At 31.8% G+C, this 21,777-nt stretch overlaps 1 protein-coding gene across 3 annotated transcripts in view; it reads right to left on the reverse strand.

Moving 5' to 3' along the window:
* The window catches only part of LOC123720595, a 97,959-nt gene that overhangs the window by 11,277 nt on the left and 64,905 nt on the right, over window positions 1-21,777 (reverse strand). For all 3 annotated transcript variants that reach the window (XM_045677274.1, XM_045677273.1, XM_045677275.1), the window contains 2 exons: window positions 20,258-20,303; window positions 11,261-11,387 (listed from right to left, as the gene is read on the reverse strand). In XM_045677274.1, coding sequence (XP_045533230.1) covers window positions 11,261-11,387; window positions 20,258-20,303 — 173 coding nt within the window. The remainder of the gene's footprint in view (window positions 1-11,260; window positions 11,388-20,257; window positions 20,304-21,777) is intronic.

The following is a 21,777-nucleotide window of genomic DNA, read 5'->3' on the forward strand; positions in this document are numbered from 1 at the left end:
GTTTCATAGGGTCATTCACTGCACGGATTTCATGAACTTATGAACCGATCATTATTTATAAGCTAAATATTGTATATGCAATATTATTTACATCATATTTTATTTACAAATACGCTCTATCTCTATTTCGTAGTTAATTTAACTGTTGTTTAGATAACTATTCCTAATAAAATAAACAGTTTATTACTTTTGACATCTTTCTTTCTAGAACCAAGGATCAAATTTAATTAAATATATTTCATTGATATTAAAATGATCCTTAGTGTGTATAATAAGTACTAAATGCTGATATAATAGTAATCCATATATCTAGGTCGTTGATTGTATAAACATAGTATATTTTTGATAATATCAATATAATACATTTCGATTTTATCTCATGTAAACCTGCTCCTATAATGTTTTTGATAACTTCTATCTTACGGCAAAAATAAGGAATACAACAAAGACCTAGATAAGGAGCTGAGAAGAACGAATAGAGAAGATAGTGTTGTAGAAGGTCCTACATTATGCTGGATTGCGGTATTAGATAATCCTTTTTTTACAGTTTATATTTTAGCATTATGCCCCGACATAATAGTACATGTAATGCAACGTACGCTATAAAATCTATTTTAAAATTATATTTTTAAAAACCTTTTCTTGTGTATTATCGGAAATGCTGAAAGATTGAAATACTGTTACTGAATAATTATTATGTTTAATATCAGAAATATTTATCTGATATCTGGTATAGATTTGTTTTGTTTCATATTTTGAATGTGGCGTAATTTTAGCTTCCATATAATGACTACGCCGTAATAGGCTATAGTCAAACACAGACAAAGAACAAAAGAAGAAAGGAATTGACAATCTCATTATATGTTTTTTGTACATTTTATTCATGTAGTACTCGTATTTGATATGAAAAGAACTCAAGAGCTTGACCCATATGAGTACAACTTATACAGCTTACAATAAAGTAGCCGCGGGTGAGAGGTCACAAAACGTTTCGTAAAATCGAGACAAAAATGTGATAGAAATGTCTGAAAGCCAAATAAAAATCGTTTTAAACTATGAACTTAAATCACAGCCAACGATGAGTGATTTAGTTAGGGTATGTAATCAACAAAATATTTTGATAAAAGTTGTCTTCAAATAAAAATATGATTTACATTTTGTGTACAGATGAGAATCCTATAGATATTTACTATTTATCATTAAACATTTGCACTTTTGTATCGATTGGTGTCAACGGCCAGTAATTAACCGATCGGGTAGAAACTTGATCAATAAAACCAAAGAAAAATTATCTTGGGTTTTTTATTATGTGTGTAAATTATTTATAATTAGGTACGGTATGATAGGAAATATTTCGCATGTTTCCTTATTTCAAATAAGTTCTACTAAAATATTTAAATCATTATTATACTTTAAACTCTCATCATCATCAGGCTATCGGTCCTTGGGTATGCAATTACCGCCGGCTCCTACTTTCTGCTTTTTGCTTCAATTTTGTGATTCCCATAGCTTGAAGGTTTAGCTTTACACCATTTAGTCATCGTATTTGTGGCTTACTGAGGCGTCCCTAGCCTCCGCGTTACTTACATTCTGGCAACATGTCCAGCCCAGTTTCTTATGCAGTAGTTATATTAAAGAATATTGATGATAACGGGAGCGATCCCATTTGTAATGATTTGCATTTTTTTGAGTTTATGTACCACGCAACTAAGAAAATGATGTACAAAACTCTGTATTAGAAGGAGGCTTACAAGGCCAATTTAAAGATGGAAAGTGAAAGAAACAAGTTTATGCACATAGTATGTTCTTGCTTTTAAAATAATATACTATCAGCATGGACCGGAGGATCGCAGTTCATTTTTCTAAATGTTCTAAACTGTAAGCAACTGCGATACTATTTACCGTAATAATCTACTGTTTTTTTATGAATAACACGACCAGTCTAGACCGCAAGATGACAATGACACTAATGCTATCTGAATTTAATACAATATGCAAATAATAATAGGAAAATAAAGGTCACCGCGAATCTTTGGAATCATTATCTATAATCAATTCATGGAATGCTGTGCGTCTGTATAATAAGTATTTAATTAATGTAACACTGTCTTCATTTTACACATATTTACTTAATTATAAACTGTCGTGTATTAATAAGCTACGTTACGAGACAATTTCCTTTATACATTTGTGATCTGTTTGTCTTGGAACATGTTATTAGTTGCGTATCACTTGACTGACTTATCCTAATTCAGAATCACTCTTATTAAAATTGTAGTTAAACAGACCGCGAGAACGTTTTATCTTTTCGAGATATCTCTCAAGGCGTAGCCACTATTGTTATTCTTGTAAGAGTCGTAGTGATTTTTTGTCAGACCAACTTAAGACCACATATAAAAGAAACTTGCTAGAAACATATGAATAAAAATTAAAGTTAATAAGCCTTAACAACAGATATAAATGAAATTATGATCTTAGAGTAATAAAACTCTAAAATACGGCGGCACCAGTCCGGCAGAAGCCCTCCTCCACCATATTTTATTTATTATCATCATCATCCAATTTTCTCCAGCTACCCTTTCGATCCCGTCAGTCAATCTCTCTATTGGTCTGTCATTTCCTTTTTCCTCTTGGACAAGTCCATTTGGATACTGTTTTAGATCTTCAGTCATCTGTATAACGGGCTACGTACCCAGCCCAACTCCATTAACGTTGTAGGGCAAGTTGATCATCATCAATTATATTTGTTTCTCTTCGAATACATTCACTTTTCTGTTTTTCACGTATTCCGAGAATACTTCTTTCTATCACACGTTGGCACGAAAGTGAAAGGATCAGGATTGATATTACATGAAATTTATTTTTAATTGGATTTAAGATGAATACTCATTATCGGTTGTAGCACCACTAAATTGTTAATATTCTGTAAGACCAATAAACCATAGACTAGATTACCTCTTTAGTAACCGTTTCTGTAAGTATAGAAGAAAAGTAGCCGAACAAATTTAATTTTTTGACCTATGAAGACAATTACGTATAGATAATATCCCTTAATGGAAAGTTAAAAATCCTTAAAGTTTCCATACATTATCATGAGCTGTCACCAAATATCGATGCCCTAATAAATCTAGACACCAGTGAAATTCAGGTGTCACCGAAACTAGGTCGATTTCCAACGGCTCAGGGTTTTGAACTTTATTTCCATAGATAAAGAGATGACGTTTGCCTGATTCATGCTATCAGCCGATATGAGAAATTGTTACAGTGATCGAAATCAGGTCATTCTTACGTATTGATAAAGATAAAACTATTTGTTTTCAATGACATGAATCATATTGTCGTCTTCGAACAAAACTACAGTTTAAACGGCCATTTTGTTTATAATAGCTTATAAACAAAATGGCAACAATTTGTATGTATAACTGAAATACTAATATCGGATCGATACAAAATATTTTTTCATTATTAATACTACATTGATGCTGTGTACCAAAGGCTATATATTTAAAAATTTAAATGTCCAGTCTAGCGAAGTCACATGTTGCATTTACAGATTTAAAATATTATTAACGATATGATATAAGTCTTCATTTTTTTATTCGTCTGACTTTTTATACATTTGTATACCGTCATTAATTTATGTTTAAAACTCTGCATTAGTATTATTGAATAAAATAATCTTCAGTCAGGCATGGATCATGAAGAGGTTGTATGTAAATAGATTTTGTGTGTCTCCAATAGTGTGTAATTTCCATTTTGCCACACACTAAATCACTGTTTATTTTAATATACCGAACATTAACAAAAAAAACAATGGTTTAACACGACACCTTGCAATACAAAGTTAAATGTTTACTAAACATAAATGTTTTTAGCGACAAAGTTGGACCACCCAAGTACATATAATAATAAAATTGTGCCCAGCTTTAATCTGTATATTGATAATATTTTTATGTGAGATTTACGAAAATAATTGTCGATATCGATCTTTTTATATTTATTATATTAACAACTATCTAAAGTACTACTTATAAAGCACAACAATGAGACAAATCATTCCTTAGCTTGTGTATTTAAAGGTGAGAGTGTAAAACAAAAGACAATAAGATGGCGTTTCAAAAGACAAACTGGATCCCTTGGCTCGGCTGCCGACGAGCTTGCAAATAGAGGATCCGTAATGATTCCGGCTGGCCAGTACCCGCTCCATGCCTTGCCCTTCTCACAAGTGGAAGTGGACAAGCGGGATTCGCTGGCGAAGTGCCCAGGAAATTTCTGAGCTGCTGCAAGGAGCTTGACTTAATTTCACATAACCACAGCGAATGTCCGTCACGTTCCATCTTGAGCCTCGTATTTCACCTCGCTTCAAGTTTTTTCATCTCTCTTTCCCTCATCTTTATGTCGCTAGTTTTGCTTGGGATGGACACGCTTCCGGTTTCCTTGCGGGTTCCAATCAAGCGCCTGCATGAGAATATAATTGGAATCTGGCCAAAAGTGTGTGGCTTAATCCGGATCTGGTTGCTAATTGGGGATTCTCGGCACTGCTAAGCCTGGAAGGACCTAATTATCTGGTTGACTTAATTATCAAGAACCTGACGCCGGCCTAAGTGCGGAAACTCAGTCCACACTACAAACATACAAGATGGCGATTCGTTTGATTGTTATTGGTCGACAGGTAACTACAACGATACGATACAATTGGACCAATCACAATCAAGGAAATCGCGCTTATAAATCGAATAAATCCCAATTATGCTATATTCTCCAGGTGATAGCCTCAGACTTCTGTATTAGTTTCGTTTTTATTTTTTTATTAGTGTAGGTCATCTTCAGAGCTTCAATTTCGTTTCTAGACCCACGATTTTTAGGTCTAAAGCATGTTTTCTTTCACCGTACTAGCAAGTGTTACGCACGTGGTAAACTGTGCGCAGTCGTATCGTGATGACGGTTCAAAGGTGCACCAAATAATGTGGAACGGAATACGAAATGAAACCGGAGTTAAGCACTAGCGTACGATAAGGCTATATTCGATAAGAGTTTTTAAAACGCACATAAATTTTCTTTATTTCAACGATAGATATCGCGTGTGGGAATCAACAATTTTTATAACTTATTTGATTTTTATTAAGATTTATTGTTAACACGCACGCATGTAACCTTTGAGTTTTTTGTTTTATTATTTTTTTATGGAAAGGAGCATGTTCTACAAATTATGTCATTAATTATCTGTCAATTACAGTTTTTAAACATATATTCACATTGTATCCCTAACTTTAATACTAACAGAACTAGCTGTAATTATAGCGATTCATGTCTACATATTTTATGTATTGCATTTCTTGAGGTCACCTTACTTAATTTAAATCCTTGCCTGTGTCTAGAGATCAAAAATCGCTCTCCTTATTATTTAATTATATTAATTTTTAAATATAGAGCAATTATTGCCACTTACTATGGGCCTTTTGATTTCTAGGTAATTTCAAAAATATAGCAGTTTAACAATTTATATGAAGGATGGTGTGGTGTGGTCCTGGTGTGATTCGATTCTATTTTTTTAAAGCCCAAAAAGAAAATACCTTGAAATTTATAGAAGGAACAATATCTTAGTTGAAGTCTTCACTCAAAGTACAGTTAACGGAGCGTTTATTTGATTCAAGCTACAAATTAAATTAAATTGTTAAAACAACATTTGCTAATTCGATTAAAACTTTCAAACACCACTTATAATGACCCAAAATCATTTCCCGGTAGTTATTTTTTTTAGATTATTGTAAAATAATTGGTAACGTGTGAGGTATTTTTTGCGAGCGCATTATGGTTATTCAGTTTTTAACCACTTAATTTAGGAAGGACCGCCTCTCAATTGATTTCGTATAATTTGCGGGCGGTACCAGGTATCAGAGCAAAAAATGCATCGAATCGCTTTTTTAACACTCGAAAATAACTTGTCATTAAATTTAACTATAGTATTCAATTGTTAATGTTTAATACAGTTTTACAACGTGTTTGGTTTGTGTGTTCAATTATACAGTATAATGTCAAATCATTCGATAATTTTTATATTGTTTCGGTATTTTGACAGTACCAATTTTATATTTCTTAGAAGCGGTTATGACTGTATACAAGTATACAAAATTATGCAAAACATTTAAAAAAAACTTGCTTGCATCTACCGAGGGATCCAATATGGCTGTGGATTGCATTAGGACGTATGCATTACTACATAGCTCTATCTACCTTCCCAGAAGTTACAGATTACTGCCGGCAATGCTTTCAAGAGGTAGGTGATAAGATTTTTAAAGGCAAGGTACCTTTAAAGGCAGAGTTTTTAGAACATAATTTCTGACAACAATTATAAATAACTTTACAATTCTTTTATTATGACATTATGATTATTAATATGACATTTGCATGCTTATTTTAATATGGCTGATTGTACGCATAAATTGATCAATCTGAATGTACCATTTTCTTTGCAAATAAACGGTTTATCATTATTTATTTCAATGGTCTTATAATTTAGTTCTATTGATGTGATTTAACTTCTCATAATTCCTACTGTCAGTTGCATTCTATTATATTAAATTTAATCTTGATTAAATTACGTATTAAGATCTTTAATGCGGTGCTGAGTTCTATTTATTCCATACTCGAAACTAAAGACCGGAATGTCACATGCGATTTTTTTGCATGCACCATTACCATGCACAGAATAATTTAAAATATTTATAACCTTTTTTGTCTGTTAAAATGATGAAAAACAGTCGAATTCGCTGGAGGTGGCTTGCTAATGCTCAGGAATTTTTCAGTCCGCTTTCTAATAAAATGAATTATTGAATTCTCTTATCAGCCCATTAACATCAAATTTTAATTAAAAACAGTCACATTTTTTATGCTGATATTCGGCGGGAGGCGGTACAAGGCGGAAATCGACTAGCATATGTGAACCTAACATCCAAGCACTCATTATGTAACATGGGTTCAAATATAATGGTCATTGAATACTAATTTGTTATTACATAGTTCTTAACACGTTTCTTGTTAATTAAGTTCGTCTATCTTAAAGATTATTTCCACTTTGAAAATATTTTTAAACTTTTAATTATGTAAACACAGGTAATACTGTTTATATTTCAGTAAATTTTCCTGACAAACACATTTTAATTAATTTTTTTTCATATTTACACTATTTTAGTTTTAATCACATTACAGTTAAATTAACTGAAAAGTTCATTAGTTTAACTACTTGTTACATTCATAATAATGAGCGTAGGTAATTATTGCAATCATTGTAAATGAAAAAAAATTACGTCCATATAAAGACATTTTCAAAATTCGGGGAGATAAATAACGCTTTTGTTTATACTTACTCGGTTTTGTTGGTAATTTTTTGATAAGTCTAGATGATACTCTGAGAATAGATTACATCACATACATAGTACGAAATGACTATAAAGCAAATGTAATTTAAAAAACTACCTGCGAATACCTGTTAACTGAAAAGCGAAGAATGCGTGCATATCTCACGAATTACCCTTTTTGGATTTAAATAAATCATCACGATATGGATTTAAATTAAATTGAAATTTTGCGAATATATACTTGCTATTGAATCTAATACTGCAGGTCAAACTGATAACTAACATTTTTAAAGTCTGTTAAATATGGTTTACATAAGATTTAATTTTATATAGGAAATCAAAAATATCCAGACATCATAGACAATATATGAAATACATACTATAACAACCTATTTAAACGTATATGAACGAACGCAATGCACTAATATTAACCAACACTATTTCTGGTTTACATCGACTGCCCTGGTCTAAGATAAATACAATTTTAAAGTGTTTGATTAAAAGACTATTTTGTCGTGTTACTTCAGGAATTTAGCTGAAAGATAATATCGCTGTGTTTGGCTAATGTAAGTGGATCATCTTCAACAAAACACAAATAAATCATATTACAAATAATTGATTACGTCCGCCACTAATGGAATGTGTCATTGTATATTGGGTCAAGCGTATGCAAGTAAGCAAGTAATACGAATATTTAGATAAACATATACAATAGATAGAGCACGACTGTTAGGTTCTAACGCCGAAAACTTGCTAGTTCTACTAAAAACAAGTCAATTAAACTAATAAATACTCTTACGTGAAGTAATTAATTTAAAATCCACGTAGAAGTTTTATCAACTTAGCATTTGTTTACACAAGTTTTCCCATTTATCAAATTTTTGTGTTTAAGTTTTTCAGACTTATCACGATAAGGTATTTTTATAGCATATAGTGGCCAGCCCTTGGACATCCAGTATAGTGGGTGCGTTGCCGGAGGAGTACGCTCTTTTTTTTAAACAGATATCATCAGGGAGTCGATTCCACAATTCTGGTTCGCAAAAGAAAATTTCTTGAAAGTTATATTATACATTTTAGCTACCCACTGAAGTACTAGGCCCCAAATCACTAGTCAGTCATTTACTTTGGCGCTATACACTACTCTCAATAAGCTATAAAATCTTTATCCTTGTACCTTTACATTGTAAGGCATAAATACAACCTGTAGTCCATGACTACGATAACTCTTGAACAAACCGCAATACGCGGGTGAAAGTACTTTTTATTTGAACAGGTGACGGTAAAGTGTTTAACAAATATTATGTAACATATTTACAAATTACTTAAAACTTAGTCTAGACGATATACAAATTACGATTAAAAATTATTGGTTGTTGCCAAAGTTGCCAAAGTAAAACAACGTTAAAACGCTAACAGGAATTTTAAATTGGTATAAATCTCAATATAGTTATTTTGATATTTATAAACATAGTCGAGAGAACCAAAACCGACTCTCTTGGCACGTTAAACGTATTTTTTAACTATCTTAATCTTTCACCCAACGTTTTATTAGATTAGGTGATCAATCTGTTCCAAAATCAGAACTTAGTTCAAGTATTACAATGCTATAGTAACTGATTATATCTAACATAAAAAATTAACTGCATTTTAAGGTGCTAAGTAAACGTTAAAAAATTACACGAATTTTACATATTCCTAATTAACACTTCTTGTGTAGAAAAACACGACTTTCTTTTATGTTGGATTACCGTTTTAAAGGTCGTTTTCTGTGAAAAAAAAACGTTATCTACGTTTTGAGAACATGTACACTTATACTGTATCCTTCTGACTATAAATGTATTTTTTTGTATTAATGGCGTAATAGTTTCTCCGACTTTTGTTCGGTGTAGTTATCAGCCTACCTAACCCAAAACTGTCACTGTCATAAACCCACTAAATCCATTTATTTAACTATAAATAATTAAAATAGTTTTACTTCACCAAATGCATTGAATTATAAATTAAATATTTTATTTTAAAAAATGCATGGGTCACGATTAATACAAAAGATCGACCGTGAAAATTGCACGTTCATTAAACATTTGTCTAACCTTAAGGCTTACTTATGAATGTATCCAAGTCATCTATTTGTTTTTCAGCTTATATTGCCGATAGCTTGACTTATTATGTCCAACAACGGTGAAACTGCGAAATGTATTCGGTAGTTATAATTGCGATTCTAAAAGATTTTCACGAAATTAGTTGAGGGTTTTTCGTGAAGTCATCAATGGCTATTCATTAGAAACTTTTTAGATACAGAAAGGCGGAAAAGTTTCTACTTTTTCCAATTCGACGTGTATATATTAATAATATTTATGTTTGTATAGCGTATAGTAATATCCATCAGTCGCTAAAATGTTAAGAAAACATTGGAGGCAAATTTTCCTCAGGCCTTGAGGAATCAAGTCGTAAATGCATATTGCACGGTGACCATGTCCGTTACCATATCGCAGTACCAGTTGCATGGACGTTGACCTTTCTGGTATTGACATATTCCTATAGTTTCTCACGTCTAGCCCCCGCAAACATGATTATGGCGTGTGCTTTTAGTGCGACGTACGTCAACTACATGCGTTTTCAATACACATTCTAACAGCGACCTACAAGAATTTACTACATTTGTATAAGTTACTATATATGTTTAACTTGTCGCAGTGAATACTATTTTAATCTCAAACATTAGTAAAAAATACATTACTCATTTACAATTGACATTACAATATTCAGTCAGCATTTTATTTATTTATTAACACTTCGTTACACTACACTGAAAAAAGATTGAACATAATTAAATCAAAAAGAGGGCAACTGGCGGCCTTATCGCTTTCGAGCGATCTCTTCCAGGCAACCACTGTGAGTAAAGAAAAAAATATTAAATTACATAAGATAGGCAAGTAGTGCAAAAATACATGTTATACACAGTTCAGACAAGATCAAGCGCCTATAGAGTACGATTGACAATTTGCCACAAATATACCTTTAGTAGAGGAAAGTCCAAGCGGGCTGAGTCGTTGTCTAATTAAGCATAGATTATCAGAATTTTGTATAGAGAAATATGCGTAAGCCAATCTGGCATCTACAGACTTAATCCTGGCAAATAAAAACAAAAAAATAGGCATAGTATTTAGTAACTCTAAATATAAAAATAATGATCCTGAATAATTTATTACTCTTCAGATCTCTGAATGTGCTAAATATTTTATAGAATTAAGTTTCCAAGAAATATATATTTTATTGCATACTAAGAAACACGTAAAGCGTACATTATCATGAAGACGTGACACGCTGACATTTTGTCTTTAAGATTGCTCTTGCTTAGATCGATGACGTAAACGAATTTTAAATAGTTTTATCCATACTATAATAATTACATTTAATTGTTAAATCGAAAATATTGATCAAAAACAAATCAACCTTACAACAGTCTTAAAACATTGAAATATCTATCTCTGCGTGCAGATAGTGAGTTTCTTAATTAAGATAGCTTCAGCAGCGGTTAAGTTAAAAAACATTGAATCCACCGAATTATACTGGTAATGTATTTAATCTACAGTTGTTAAAGTGCTTAAGCGAATAGTCAAAATAGTAGAAGACGTCACCACAATAATCAAAAAGATGGAGCCTACGAATAAAAGGTCCACCAACACGTGAATATCGAGAGTATTCAACTTCTTGATACCACAGCCGCAGTGAGAAGGACGAAGCCATTAGTGTAAGCACATTAGTCTTGAATGCACAACAGTGGTACCCAAGAACAGAAAGTCTACCCTCTAATAGAGACTGTAATAGGTGTTATTGGACACTAATTTGAAGTATCCTTTAGTAAATAATTTTAATAAATAATTAGTATTTTTAATACTTACGTTGATCGTTTCCATCTGATTGCGCCATGACTGTGCCATTGGGGAAAACGTTGACATACATATGCGAACACTTGCTGTATAGCCGAACGGAACGGACCATCGACGGCACCGTGCCAGAGATCATCACCTGAAAAACGTAATATGTAAAACCTTTTGACAGTGACTTTCGTAGAAACGCCCTCAAACTCTAATATTTGTAAGTTAACCAATAAATTTACCTCTGTAATTGACCACTCTTACGCATTGTCTTCAAAGTATGATACTAATAATTTATATTTGCCGTTATAATCAGATATTTTTAGTTAATAAGTAGAATGCAGCATGCATTATAAATCAGTACAATTTTATTTGTTTTTAGATGTAAGATTTTATAATAGTGGCAGACATTTTTTAAATAAATTATGTAATTGCACAAAAACTTCAAGCATTGAAAATGTAATGTGTCATTAATCTCTGTAAATATTTTATGAATACACAAGGGCTTCAGCTCTGGTTATTTTACGTATTTAATTTAATAAAATAAAATTATATTAACCATCATAAATTTATAAGAAACGATAAAATAAGTCTTTTTTCCTTTACCCTAATTTGGTTGCAGATTTTTATTCAGTAACTACCTAAACAAAGAAACGCTCATAAAATTTTGATAATAAAAATTAAACAAAGAGACGCAAGGTATGTGTGTGGCCTCCCACCAATACAGTTCAATTTAAATTAGTTTCATTATAACACTTTCACTGCAACTTATGGCGCCAACACAGACGACACCTCATTACGGAGATGTTGATCTATCCCAGCTTCGTGACCCCGCGAGTGCCTTAAATATAAATACAGAATCTAGATTATTTTGAGAAGCTTTGCGAAAGCCTTTTGCTTGCTTGTTTTAATGTTTTCTTTGAGTATTAAAAGTTATATTTTGTTTTATTTAAAAACACAGAATTTTCAGTCCACCGAAGCGTCTACTATTATAATACTTACAAACAAAATTAAATACTTGAATTAATTTCTAATTTCAGTTTTGTTTTTTATATATAATAGGGAGAGAGCCTGCGGGACACCCAAAAGGGGCAGTCGTCGCAGCCATTTTTAGTGGTTACGATTCCGGCCTTTAAGGGTTACACTCGAATTTTGAATACATTTAAATTATAACATAGTGTCATGTATTATTTGTGTTGTGTATTTTTAAATTATTTTGGTATTTGGTTTACGCAAGAAGGTAATGATAGATTTCTTTGCGAATTTACGTATTAAGTACCTATCGTGTTAGGTTAGGTTAGGTTTCGAGCGTATGTCATGTATGTAATTGTGGTCAGCGAGAGTACTACATTAAGCTGGTCATTATGATTAGAATCTTTTTCAAGAGAGCTCGCGAGTGCGTTGCCGACCTTTTATAAAATTAGTATTCAGGACCCAAAGTCGTAATAGTCATTTTCATATTAAAGCCATATATTTCCGCAATGTTGGTATTATCAAGTATCTGATCGCTATGTTAATACCATTAAATATAAATCTAATCGAAAAAATAAGTCTGTATGCTGTAATAAGAAAACAATCGATCGTTTTAATGGGTCAACCACGCTAATCCTAACCAGGGGTTCATATCGAAGGTTTTGAGGCAATTTAGTTCTATAACCATGTCCATAAAGTTCTATTTTCATTGCAGTTTCGCGGCTGACATGTTCCTTTATGATTATGTACTGGGTGTCATGTTCAGGTGGAAAGCGCTACGCTGCTGGCGGTGTTCAGACATATTGAATTTCACGGGCACTTTTTAAGCTTTATTTTCTATTTAAGTTACCTGCTAACATATGATTTGTAATGTGTAGAACTTATTATTTATAACATTATTATATATTTAGTCAAAGGGACACGAAAGTGATAAGGTAAAATATTAATTAGCTATTTGAGGTTTACTATTTTTATTTAACGTTGTTGGTGTATTGTAAAACGAGCGAACACTTCAATGTCAAGTTTTTTTTTTAACTTTAAAATATTACAACTTAAAGAATCCCCTACAAAGAATTGATAAAATTAAAGGAAATCTATATGAACTTTTTACATTCAAGATATAGAAGAAATATGAAATTATTATTGAAAGTATACAACATAAATCTTAGGCGCAAAAGCATCGCCACTGTTCAAAGTCATGAATATTATCTGAATAAGTAAATAAACTGTTTACTTAAGTTAAATCATGTATATAACATAAGACAATTGTTTATACAGTACATATAGTAATTAGTGTCGTTCTTATAAACGAAAACAAAAAAATACTTTAAGTATTTTATAGAACCTTTTCAGTAAATAAATTAAGCTACAGTCTCACTCTGTTGTCTGAGTAGCAGACATCCTGGAGTCCCTGGCTCCCAATTATCCAACTGTCATTGTGGGAACCATATCGATCAACTTAAAAAAGAATATTTATGGAAAACAATGAATTGAACCTCCACCGTTTTGGCAAATTATTCCATGACAAAAGGCTACATCAAAAACGACCGATTCTTCTAAAAGCTTTCTGGCGTCGCAAGTCCCTGAAGAAAGCCCGTTTGGTTCCTGTTGTAAAACATTTAATTTCACACATACAAATTTGCATGTATAAACAGGTGTTATAACATCCTATTGATTTAAATAATGAATTATGTTAATTTTATCCATCAACTGAGCATCGCTTCATGACCCTTTCATAATCTTCATACATAGTTGCAGATCTCTATACCTGTACATATCTGGATTTTTGTTTGAATTCTTATTAAACTTTTAGATACCTGTTATCATTTACAATTAAAAGTAGATTATATATTGGAACAGAAATTTAAAAAAGATATATTGAGACAAAAATAAGCTAAGTTCCTTTACATGGCGAATGTTTATTTGGGTAGAATGATGACGCAAACGAACAGTAATTTTTTTTTTGAACAGAATTTGGCAAATATTTTGGAAAAAACCTTACGTTACTCTGGTACACTGTGGAATTCTGTTAGTAAAAAAGTATCGAAATGAATCCAATCGTTTTTTCGTTACGTAAAAAAATACAAATTCATCTTTATAATGATTTAGTATAGATTTTGAGATATGAAAATTTGTCTGACCTACTTTTAAAAATGATTAAGCATTGAAAACAGGTAAGCTCCGAAAGTCAGGTCAACTGTTAGTTATTAAAATAGGATAACCTCAATTTGGCCTTTCAGTTAAGCCGGCAATTACCTTTTAATTGAGTACTAGCTATTTAATGACTAGAATATATTTATCTGTATTTAAAAACACGGGCCGTGCTCATGCCATTGCGTGTAATAAAATTGTTATTGGATATTTATAATTAACTTCATAAACTAATGCCCGGTTTCTATATATTACTAGACGAGTCGTTGTTATTTTATAAAAACCAATATCTGCCATTCACGACGTAAAATGGACAAATGGTTTGATGGTTGGTTTTCTGAAAATATGATTAATAATAAAACATAATAACGTGTACAAGTAAAAAATAATATTAGTAGTTCAGTTTGTCAAGCCCCCAATCAAAAGAAAACAATTTTTAACCGAATTGAAGCTAATACATAGCTTCAATCCGGTATTCATCCGGTCATTTTCTTTCAATGTATAAAAGCTATGTAAGCAAAAGACTATACTAAGCCCCCAATTACTAAAGTTAAGTTAAGTTAAGTTGCAGTCATTGGTCCATCAGCCAGGTTTATAGAAGGGTAAACAATTCTTTGTTTGAGTATATATGACGGTTTTCATGATGTTTTTCACCATTCATTGAAAAAAGAATTGTGCAAGGCTTTGTACGCCTGACTTAAGAGTTGCTTTGCGCGCCTTACCACTTTGCTGCTTTATACTGCTTTGAATCCGCTGAATCATGAATATATATCCTTATCACTAATATTATGTAATGTTTATTCACTAACTTCGATTATTATCAAGTTTAACCATACGAGTTATCGTTCGACCTGACCGCACGCAGTCAACAGCTCTATTTTAACCAAATCTATCGGAAATTTTCACAGTTGAACAATATTATGTAAACATCCAATTGTGCTCGGATATCTGCAAGTTTTTTATTAATATTCGTATTATAACGTAGTTTTCCATTACTGTAAGATTTGCGTTGATTGTTTTATTATTTTAGGGCTTCAAACCGACGGACTTAGATATTAACAACTGAGCTAATAAAATAAATATACACATTTAAAACATTTGTACCGTCAACGATTTTAAAAATATTCACATATTTGCCATGACGTTCCGAAGATTAATTCTTTCTTATCAAATTATTTAATACGATTAAAAGGCCCACACACGTATTGATAACAAATATTTCCCGTTGGTCAATCGATCAAGCTGATATTTAACTCTAAAGAGCGAAGTTATTGCCACAATACTGATGAGTTTTATTTTTTTGTCACTAGTAATGTAATTAATTTGTTACTGATTACTTGCACATATAAGATCAATATTTAGTGTAAGTTACAAGAGAACGACTCAAGGAAGAATTCATAATTGTTGAAGAAGACTTATACCCGAATAATGGCAGCTATACGTAAATCGAAGCCAACAGTACCACTATTAATTAACTATATTTATTTATATTATTGAACAGTACTTATCCGTAGCTGGATATATTCAATAGTAGGCTGATCAATGTTAAAGAAAGCATTGTGCATAAGTGCCTAACTTATACCTAATTCGCTGTTTAATTTTATTTTTAAATTTTTGTCACATTTATATTTACCAAAATTTTGATGCCGTGTAAAATATATTGCAAATATAGTATTATGTTTGATTTAGTAAAATTCAATAAATTAATAAATAAACACACTTTATTTTATACACAGACTGGTTAATTTGTGGTAGACTAGAACATTTAAGAATGGTAATTATTGTTAATAGGTCAATTGTAACGTTTTACATTATTAAAAACTATAAAACCGTATGAAAAAACCTAGGTGTTCCGGATAAGAAGTGCTCATTGGAATTTACTGCCCAATAAACACTATTTATCCAGAGCTTGACATATTCAGTAGTGTAATAAATTTAAAAAAGCGTTAATCTCCTATCTGGTACCTAATGCGCATCATTCAGCTAAAAATGACTTTTAAAAACTTGTCATTGTAAAAATGTTAACTATAATTGTCTTCAGCAGTGTTGGCCTAGTGCGACTCTCATTACTGACATCCCTGTCGTAGGTTCGATCCCCAGAAAAAATAGACATTCTTTCTATGTGCGCATTTAACATTCGCTCGAACGGTAAAGGAAAACATCGTGAGGAAAACGGCTTGCCTTACACACGAAAGTCGAAGGCGTGTGCGTCAGGCACAGAAGGTTGCTCACCTAATTGCCTATAATATTAACAAATGAAACAAATACAGAAATCTTAGGCCCAGTACTAATATATGATGTGGTGTACATTAATAAATAAATGAGCAAAAGTGTTTATTCACAATTTTCTTTCGTCTTTCCTCAAAACACAATCTATTTACAGTTATGAACTTACGTCAGTGTTAGTTGATTTTAGCACACTTTTAAGAAATACTTGAAACCACTTAACCATTCATGTTTGCGATTTTTATAGCCTATTATGCTTCAAACGATTTATGCTAATATCCTTGTGATATTATAAATTGTATTTAGATATGAAATTATCATCTTGTACTATAACTGGGTGGTGTTGAATATTGACAACTAGATACATTTTAAATTTCGCATAAAGAACTTTGTTATTTGTGAATTTGTATTTAAATTCTCTTCACGAGGACGAACAGAAATCAAATCAAAATCATATATTCATAAAGATAATACAATGTTCACTTATGAATGTCAAAAAATAAATACGAATTCAATGCGTCTAATTTTACATTTACTGCCAGTTCTCAAATCAAGGGCGTAGAACGGAAGAGAAGAACTGGCAATACACCCCCCGCCACTTTTTTCAATCGCCAACTTTTTGTTTAACACGATGTTTGTAAGGCTGCAACCATTACACCATGTTCCACATGACTTCTTAATTAATTAATAGTAAAATAATAATAATAAAATTAATTAAAAACAAAGATTTGTCCTCTATCAACAGGGCGCATGGTGAAACAGAAGCACGCACTTACATTCTCATGGGAACAACACGCAAATTCCTAAAAGTAGGTTCCGTTCAGGAGGGCAAATTGAATTGTATGGTAGATTTAGATTAGTGTCAGGCTTCGAAGACGAAAAGGGATACAAAAATCGGACAAAACCTGTGGTTATCCATATAACCACACGTCTTTACGTCTTTGTATAAAAAGTCCCAAGTCCATACTTGGGGTGTTTTATACAAAGACGTAATAAAGAATTCGAATTCAAAAAAAATTGAAAAACATGTACACGTTTCATATAAGTTGTAACTTGTGTTTTGTATATTTATATATTATTTAACATCAGCCTGCCGAAGTACGGTTGATATACATTGCGTAAGGGATATATAATAGTTATATCTACATAAATATGCCCTGAATAATAAAGAAGGAAGAGAAAAACCAACAAAAGGACACACTAATAAGGGGAAAATGAAAATATCAGTAAGTCAATCTAATGAAACAAACAATTATAGCGGTCGGCCAAATTATTGGCTACCCTTAACAAAATTTCGAATAAATTTAAAATACTACTTAACAAAATATTTGCACAATTCAAAAATTGAATAGTGTCAACAATATTCCTTACACAAACAAGAAATAAGCGGCGACATTAGATGCGACAAACACGATTGAATTAAATTATGAAAATGATCATCATAACATGATCTCCGTATTTAATATGCGCCGGCGCATTCAACGCACTTTTTGCTGATATATTACTTACGGCAATTGCTTGCTGATCTATTCACATATAAACTCTCAGTTTATCAGTATTGATAAAATATTCATGATTATATTATGATTCTTCTATGACAGAGAAAATTTCCGTTCAGGAAGGCACAGAATGATGATCTTCATCTCATATGTGTATGTCCCATGTCCTAAGTATTACCATTCGTTACTTTTTTATAGAGCAAACGGGCAGGAGGTTGATAATGTTAGGTGATACCGCTGCCCATGTACATTTAATGCCAGAGGGCTCCCGAGTGCGTTGCCGGCCTTTTAGGAATTGGTACGTTCTTGATTGACCCTAAATGGTAAAATGGGAGAAACTAACGATTATGTTTTTTTAATCGTACCTACCTATATTATTGTTAAATATTAATTGAGTGTTAATAATAACAATAATATAGCATTTTATTCAGATTAGGTACAAATATAAACATAGATCATTATATTAAACTAGATATTAGAAGGTAGGAAAAAAGCCAGTCGGCAGAGGCCTCCTCCAGCGGAGTAATATCTAACTAATAAATATCGAACGAATAATTTAGCTATTGTATGGGAAACACCTAGACATTGTGTAGACACTTACAATGTAATTTGTGTAATATATTCAATATTACGGTGGTTCGTGGTAATCCTTAAATTGAATTTCTTCATCCAGCGTGTCGTGCTTACGGGTAATGGCGCCAAATGATAGGTGACCGGTAGCCCAACGAATATGATCGCGTACGCTTTAATATTAAATTAAAACATAATGCGCTCGCTATGAAACGGTGCGTATAGTAATTTTATATTTTGTAACATACAATTAATGAACCCATTGACGCCACAAATTGCATCTGTTTTCTATAATTCCTTATACTGGCATTAGTCTTCAAATTTTTTTGTATAATATTCATCCCGGATTCCATTGCTGTACAGCGTATTTGAACGTGTGAACTTTAGACATATCATCGCTTAACTTGCGGTTTTTATGTTTTATTTTATTAACATTATTCATATACTAATCTAATTTAATGAAAGAGTCCTAGTACAGCTGTTAGTTAATTATTAAATCACATGCTAAAAGCTAAAAAGAAGTCATAAATTACATAATTATGATATTTGGGGATTATATTGTTTATATTGTAAATAATAAGTGGGACTAAGCTTATTAAATTAAGCAATAAATTCGTTTATAAGTCCCCTTAATATCTGTCAACGTATGACTAGTGAGTCGCCCCTGCTTTGTGCTAAGTAAAACCTTCAGTATCGAATCATGGAGAACTTTATTGGCAGATGTTTGATATCACGCTGTTTTTGTGGACCCCGTAAAAAGAGACCTTTCTGTGTGTTTCTGAAGCGTTCATGGCACCTACAGGAATGGAGCAATTCATGCTTTTTTTTTGGAGACCTGACGTGATAACGATGGATTTTAGCTGCAATTTTGATCAGACGTTTCATCAGCTCTTGCTAGCTACACTGACGTAGGTGTTGAAAAGTTGCTGGAATATTTTTTTTAATGTATGTATATACTTGAGTTTCCAACCTTTCCTTTTAATATTTTTAGGTTTTCCTTTTCAAATATACAGACAGTGGAAACATATAAAATATATATTTAAGAACGCCATAGGAATTTTGATTTGGGGTTAAGCCTTTTTAAATTAAATTGTCAATATTGATGGATATAAGCTGATTTTATACTTTTCCCAAAGGTCATATTTTGTTACTAATATTGGCTCGAATAAATTTGTTGATAAATAGGTGGTGATAAACTTTCGTCTGTCGAATAACTTTAGGGTGAATGCGTAAGACAAGTGAGTTTGGCCTGGAAATTATGTAACTTCACTATTATAACCCGGAAAAGTTTGAAGACAATCCGTATATCCGTGAATCATTATATTGTAATAGTTAGTTAAATATACGAATCCTATGAAATCTAAGTAATTTTTTTTAATGTAACAAAGTTTTTCAGTAATTATTTTTTAAACAAACATTCGTGTTAATACTCAATTTCATGTTATTCTCAGAATTCGAAACTTTTATTTGCCTCGGTGAATGTTTCGCGCATCATACACGAATAGTGCATTAGTAGGAAATTAAATAATAAACTACTCTTGCGCATGATGACACTGGCTAACGATATTTGTATGTATATACTTCTAATCAAGGTTATACTTACCATCAGGAGGCACAATATCTTTGCAGAGACGGCAAGCTGTGGTAACCTGGAACAGAAAGAAGATGTAAATATCTAAGCTAAATTATCAACTGTGTGGCGTAGGCGCACATGACCCGCTCAACACCAGGAGGCTTGCAAACGCTTTGAATTTTCTTAAAATGTTTCACGTAACAATTCGGCAACACTCAAAATCTAAATAATTCAAACATAGTTTTCAAAATCCTGTTTTTGTGAGTCCATTAAAAAGATACCGTCGTTTAAAAAATATATATTAATAGATATACAAGTATTTGTTTTTCTCTTTAGCTAACCAATATTCTTTTTATGTTTTCATAGTTTTGTCCCAGCATGATTAGGTTTTGTCTCTTTTTTTATTAAAATAGTAACCATGAAAACGTATGAATGACATACCTAATTTATATAGTTGCAGGTTTCCAATCAACGTTATTTTATTATAAATGGAAATAAACAAATTATGACCAAATTTCATTATAAGTAGTTATTTAAAAGCCGATTTATTTTTGTATCACAAAGACCATTAATTTATGAGAAAGATTTCATTTAAAAGACTTTAAGGCATTTTAATTATACGAAATGTCTTTAAATATATAGAATGACCTTTGAAATAACCCTCGCTTTATGCCTTCTACAAAGCAATTAAATTAAAAAGGCCTGAAACGCGAAGTTAAATTTTCTTGAGGTTTTTCAGCCACTTTTAAGTGACTCAAATACTGTGAAGTAAACTCGGTTTACTGATTAATTTAACAAGCCCTGCTATGTATTCTACTAGGGTTCTACTGATATTTCTTCTTATATATTTCAGACAGACGAACACTTTTAAAACGCGCGATAATCATTAATTCGAAGAACTGTAACGATACATTGAACGTTGGTTTAATATAGGTGTTTGTTTGAAGATCGTATCTGCGCCATGTATATTAATACTGAACACGATATATAATGCATATATATAGTGTTCCACCAGTTTTACAGCACTCATTTGAGATATTCAAACTTCAACTTGGCATAAGTAACCTTTGAAATTTTTCTCAAATCGCAGTCATTTGTCTCGGCTCATCCTGCCTTACGGAGCTGACAGTCTACGTAACGTTGCTTTACGTTTAATCTTATTACAATATTTTACCTTAGTTCTCTTTCGTTCAAGTTATGTTTACGCTTTGATGAAAAGAGATAGGTATTAAAAAATATTTTTCTTAACATTTTGATCATTAATTAATTAAGTGTTATATTTTTATTATTATTTGTATTATTACAGTGACTTGTGACAATAAGTGAAACATAACTACATTAGTTAAGATTTATTTTTAGCTGGTTAAAGTTTAATTGAATAATCTTGACGTAGTTGAAGAATAAATTTTATCATTAGACACTCATAACCACATTGTCATTGCTATGTGATATAGGTGCACACACAAAATGATTTCAACAAAAACACAAGTTAGAGATCATGCAATCAACCTCTGTTAATGGGACGATAACATATAATTTAATATATAAGG

Source organism: Pieris brassicae, chromosome 2 (assembly GCF_905147105.1).
Source record: "Pieris brassicae chromosome 2, ilPieBrab1.1, whole genome shotgun sequence".
NCBI classification, from domain to species: domain Eukaryota; kingdom Metazoa; phylum Arthropoda; class Insecta; order Lepidoptera; family Pieridae; genus Pieris; species Pieris brassicae.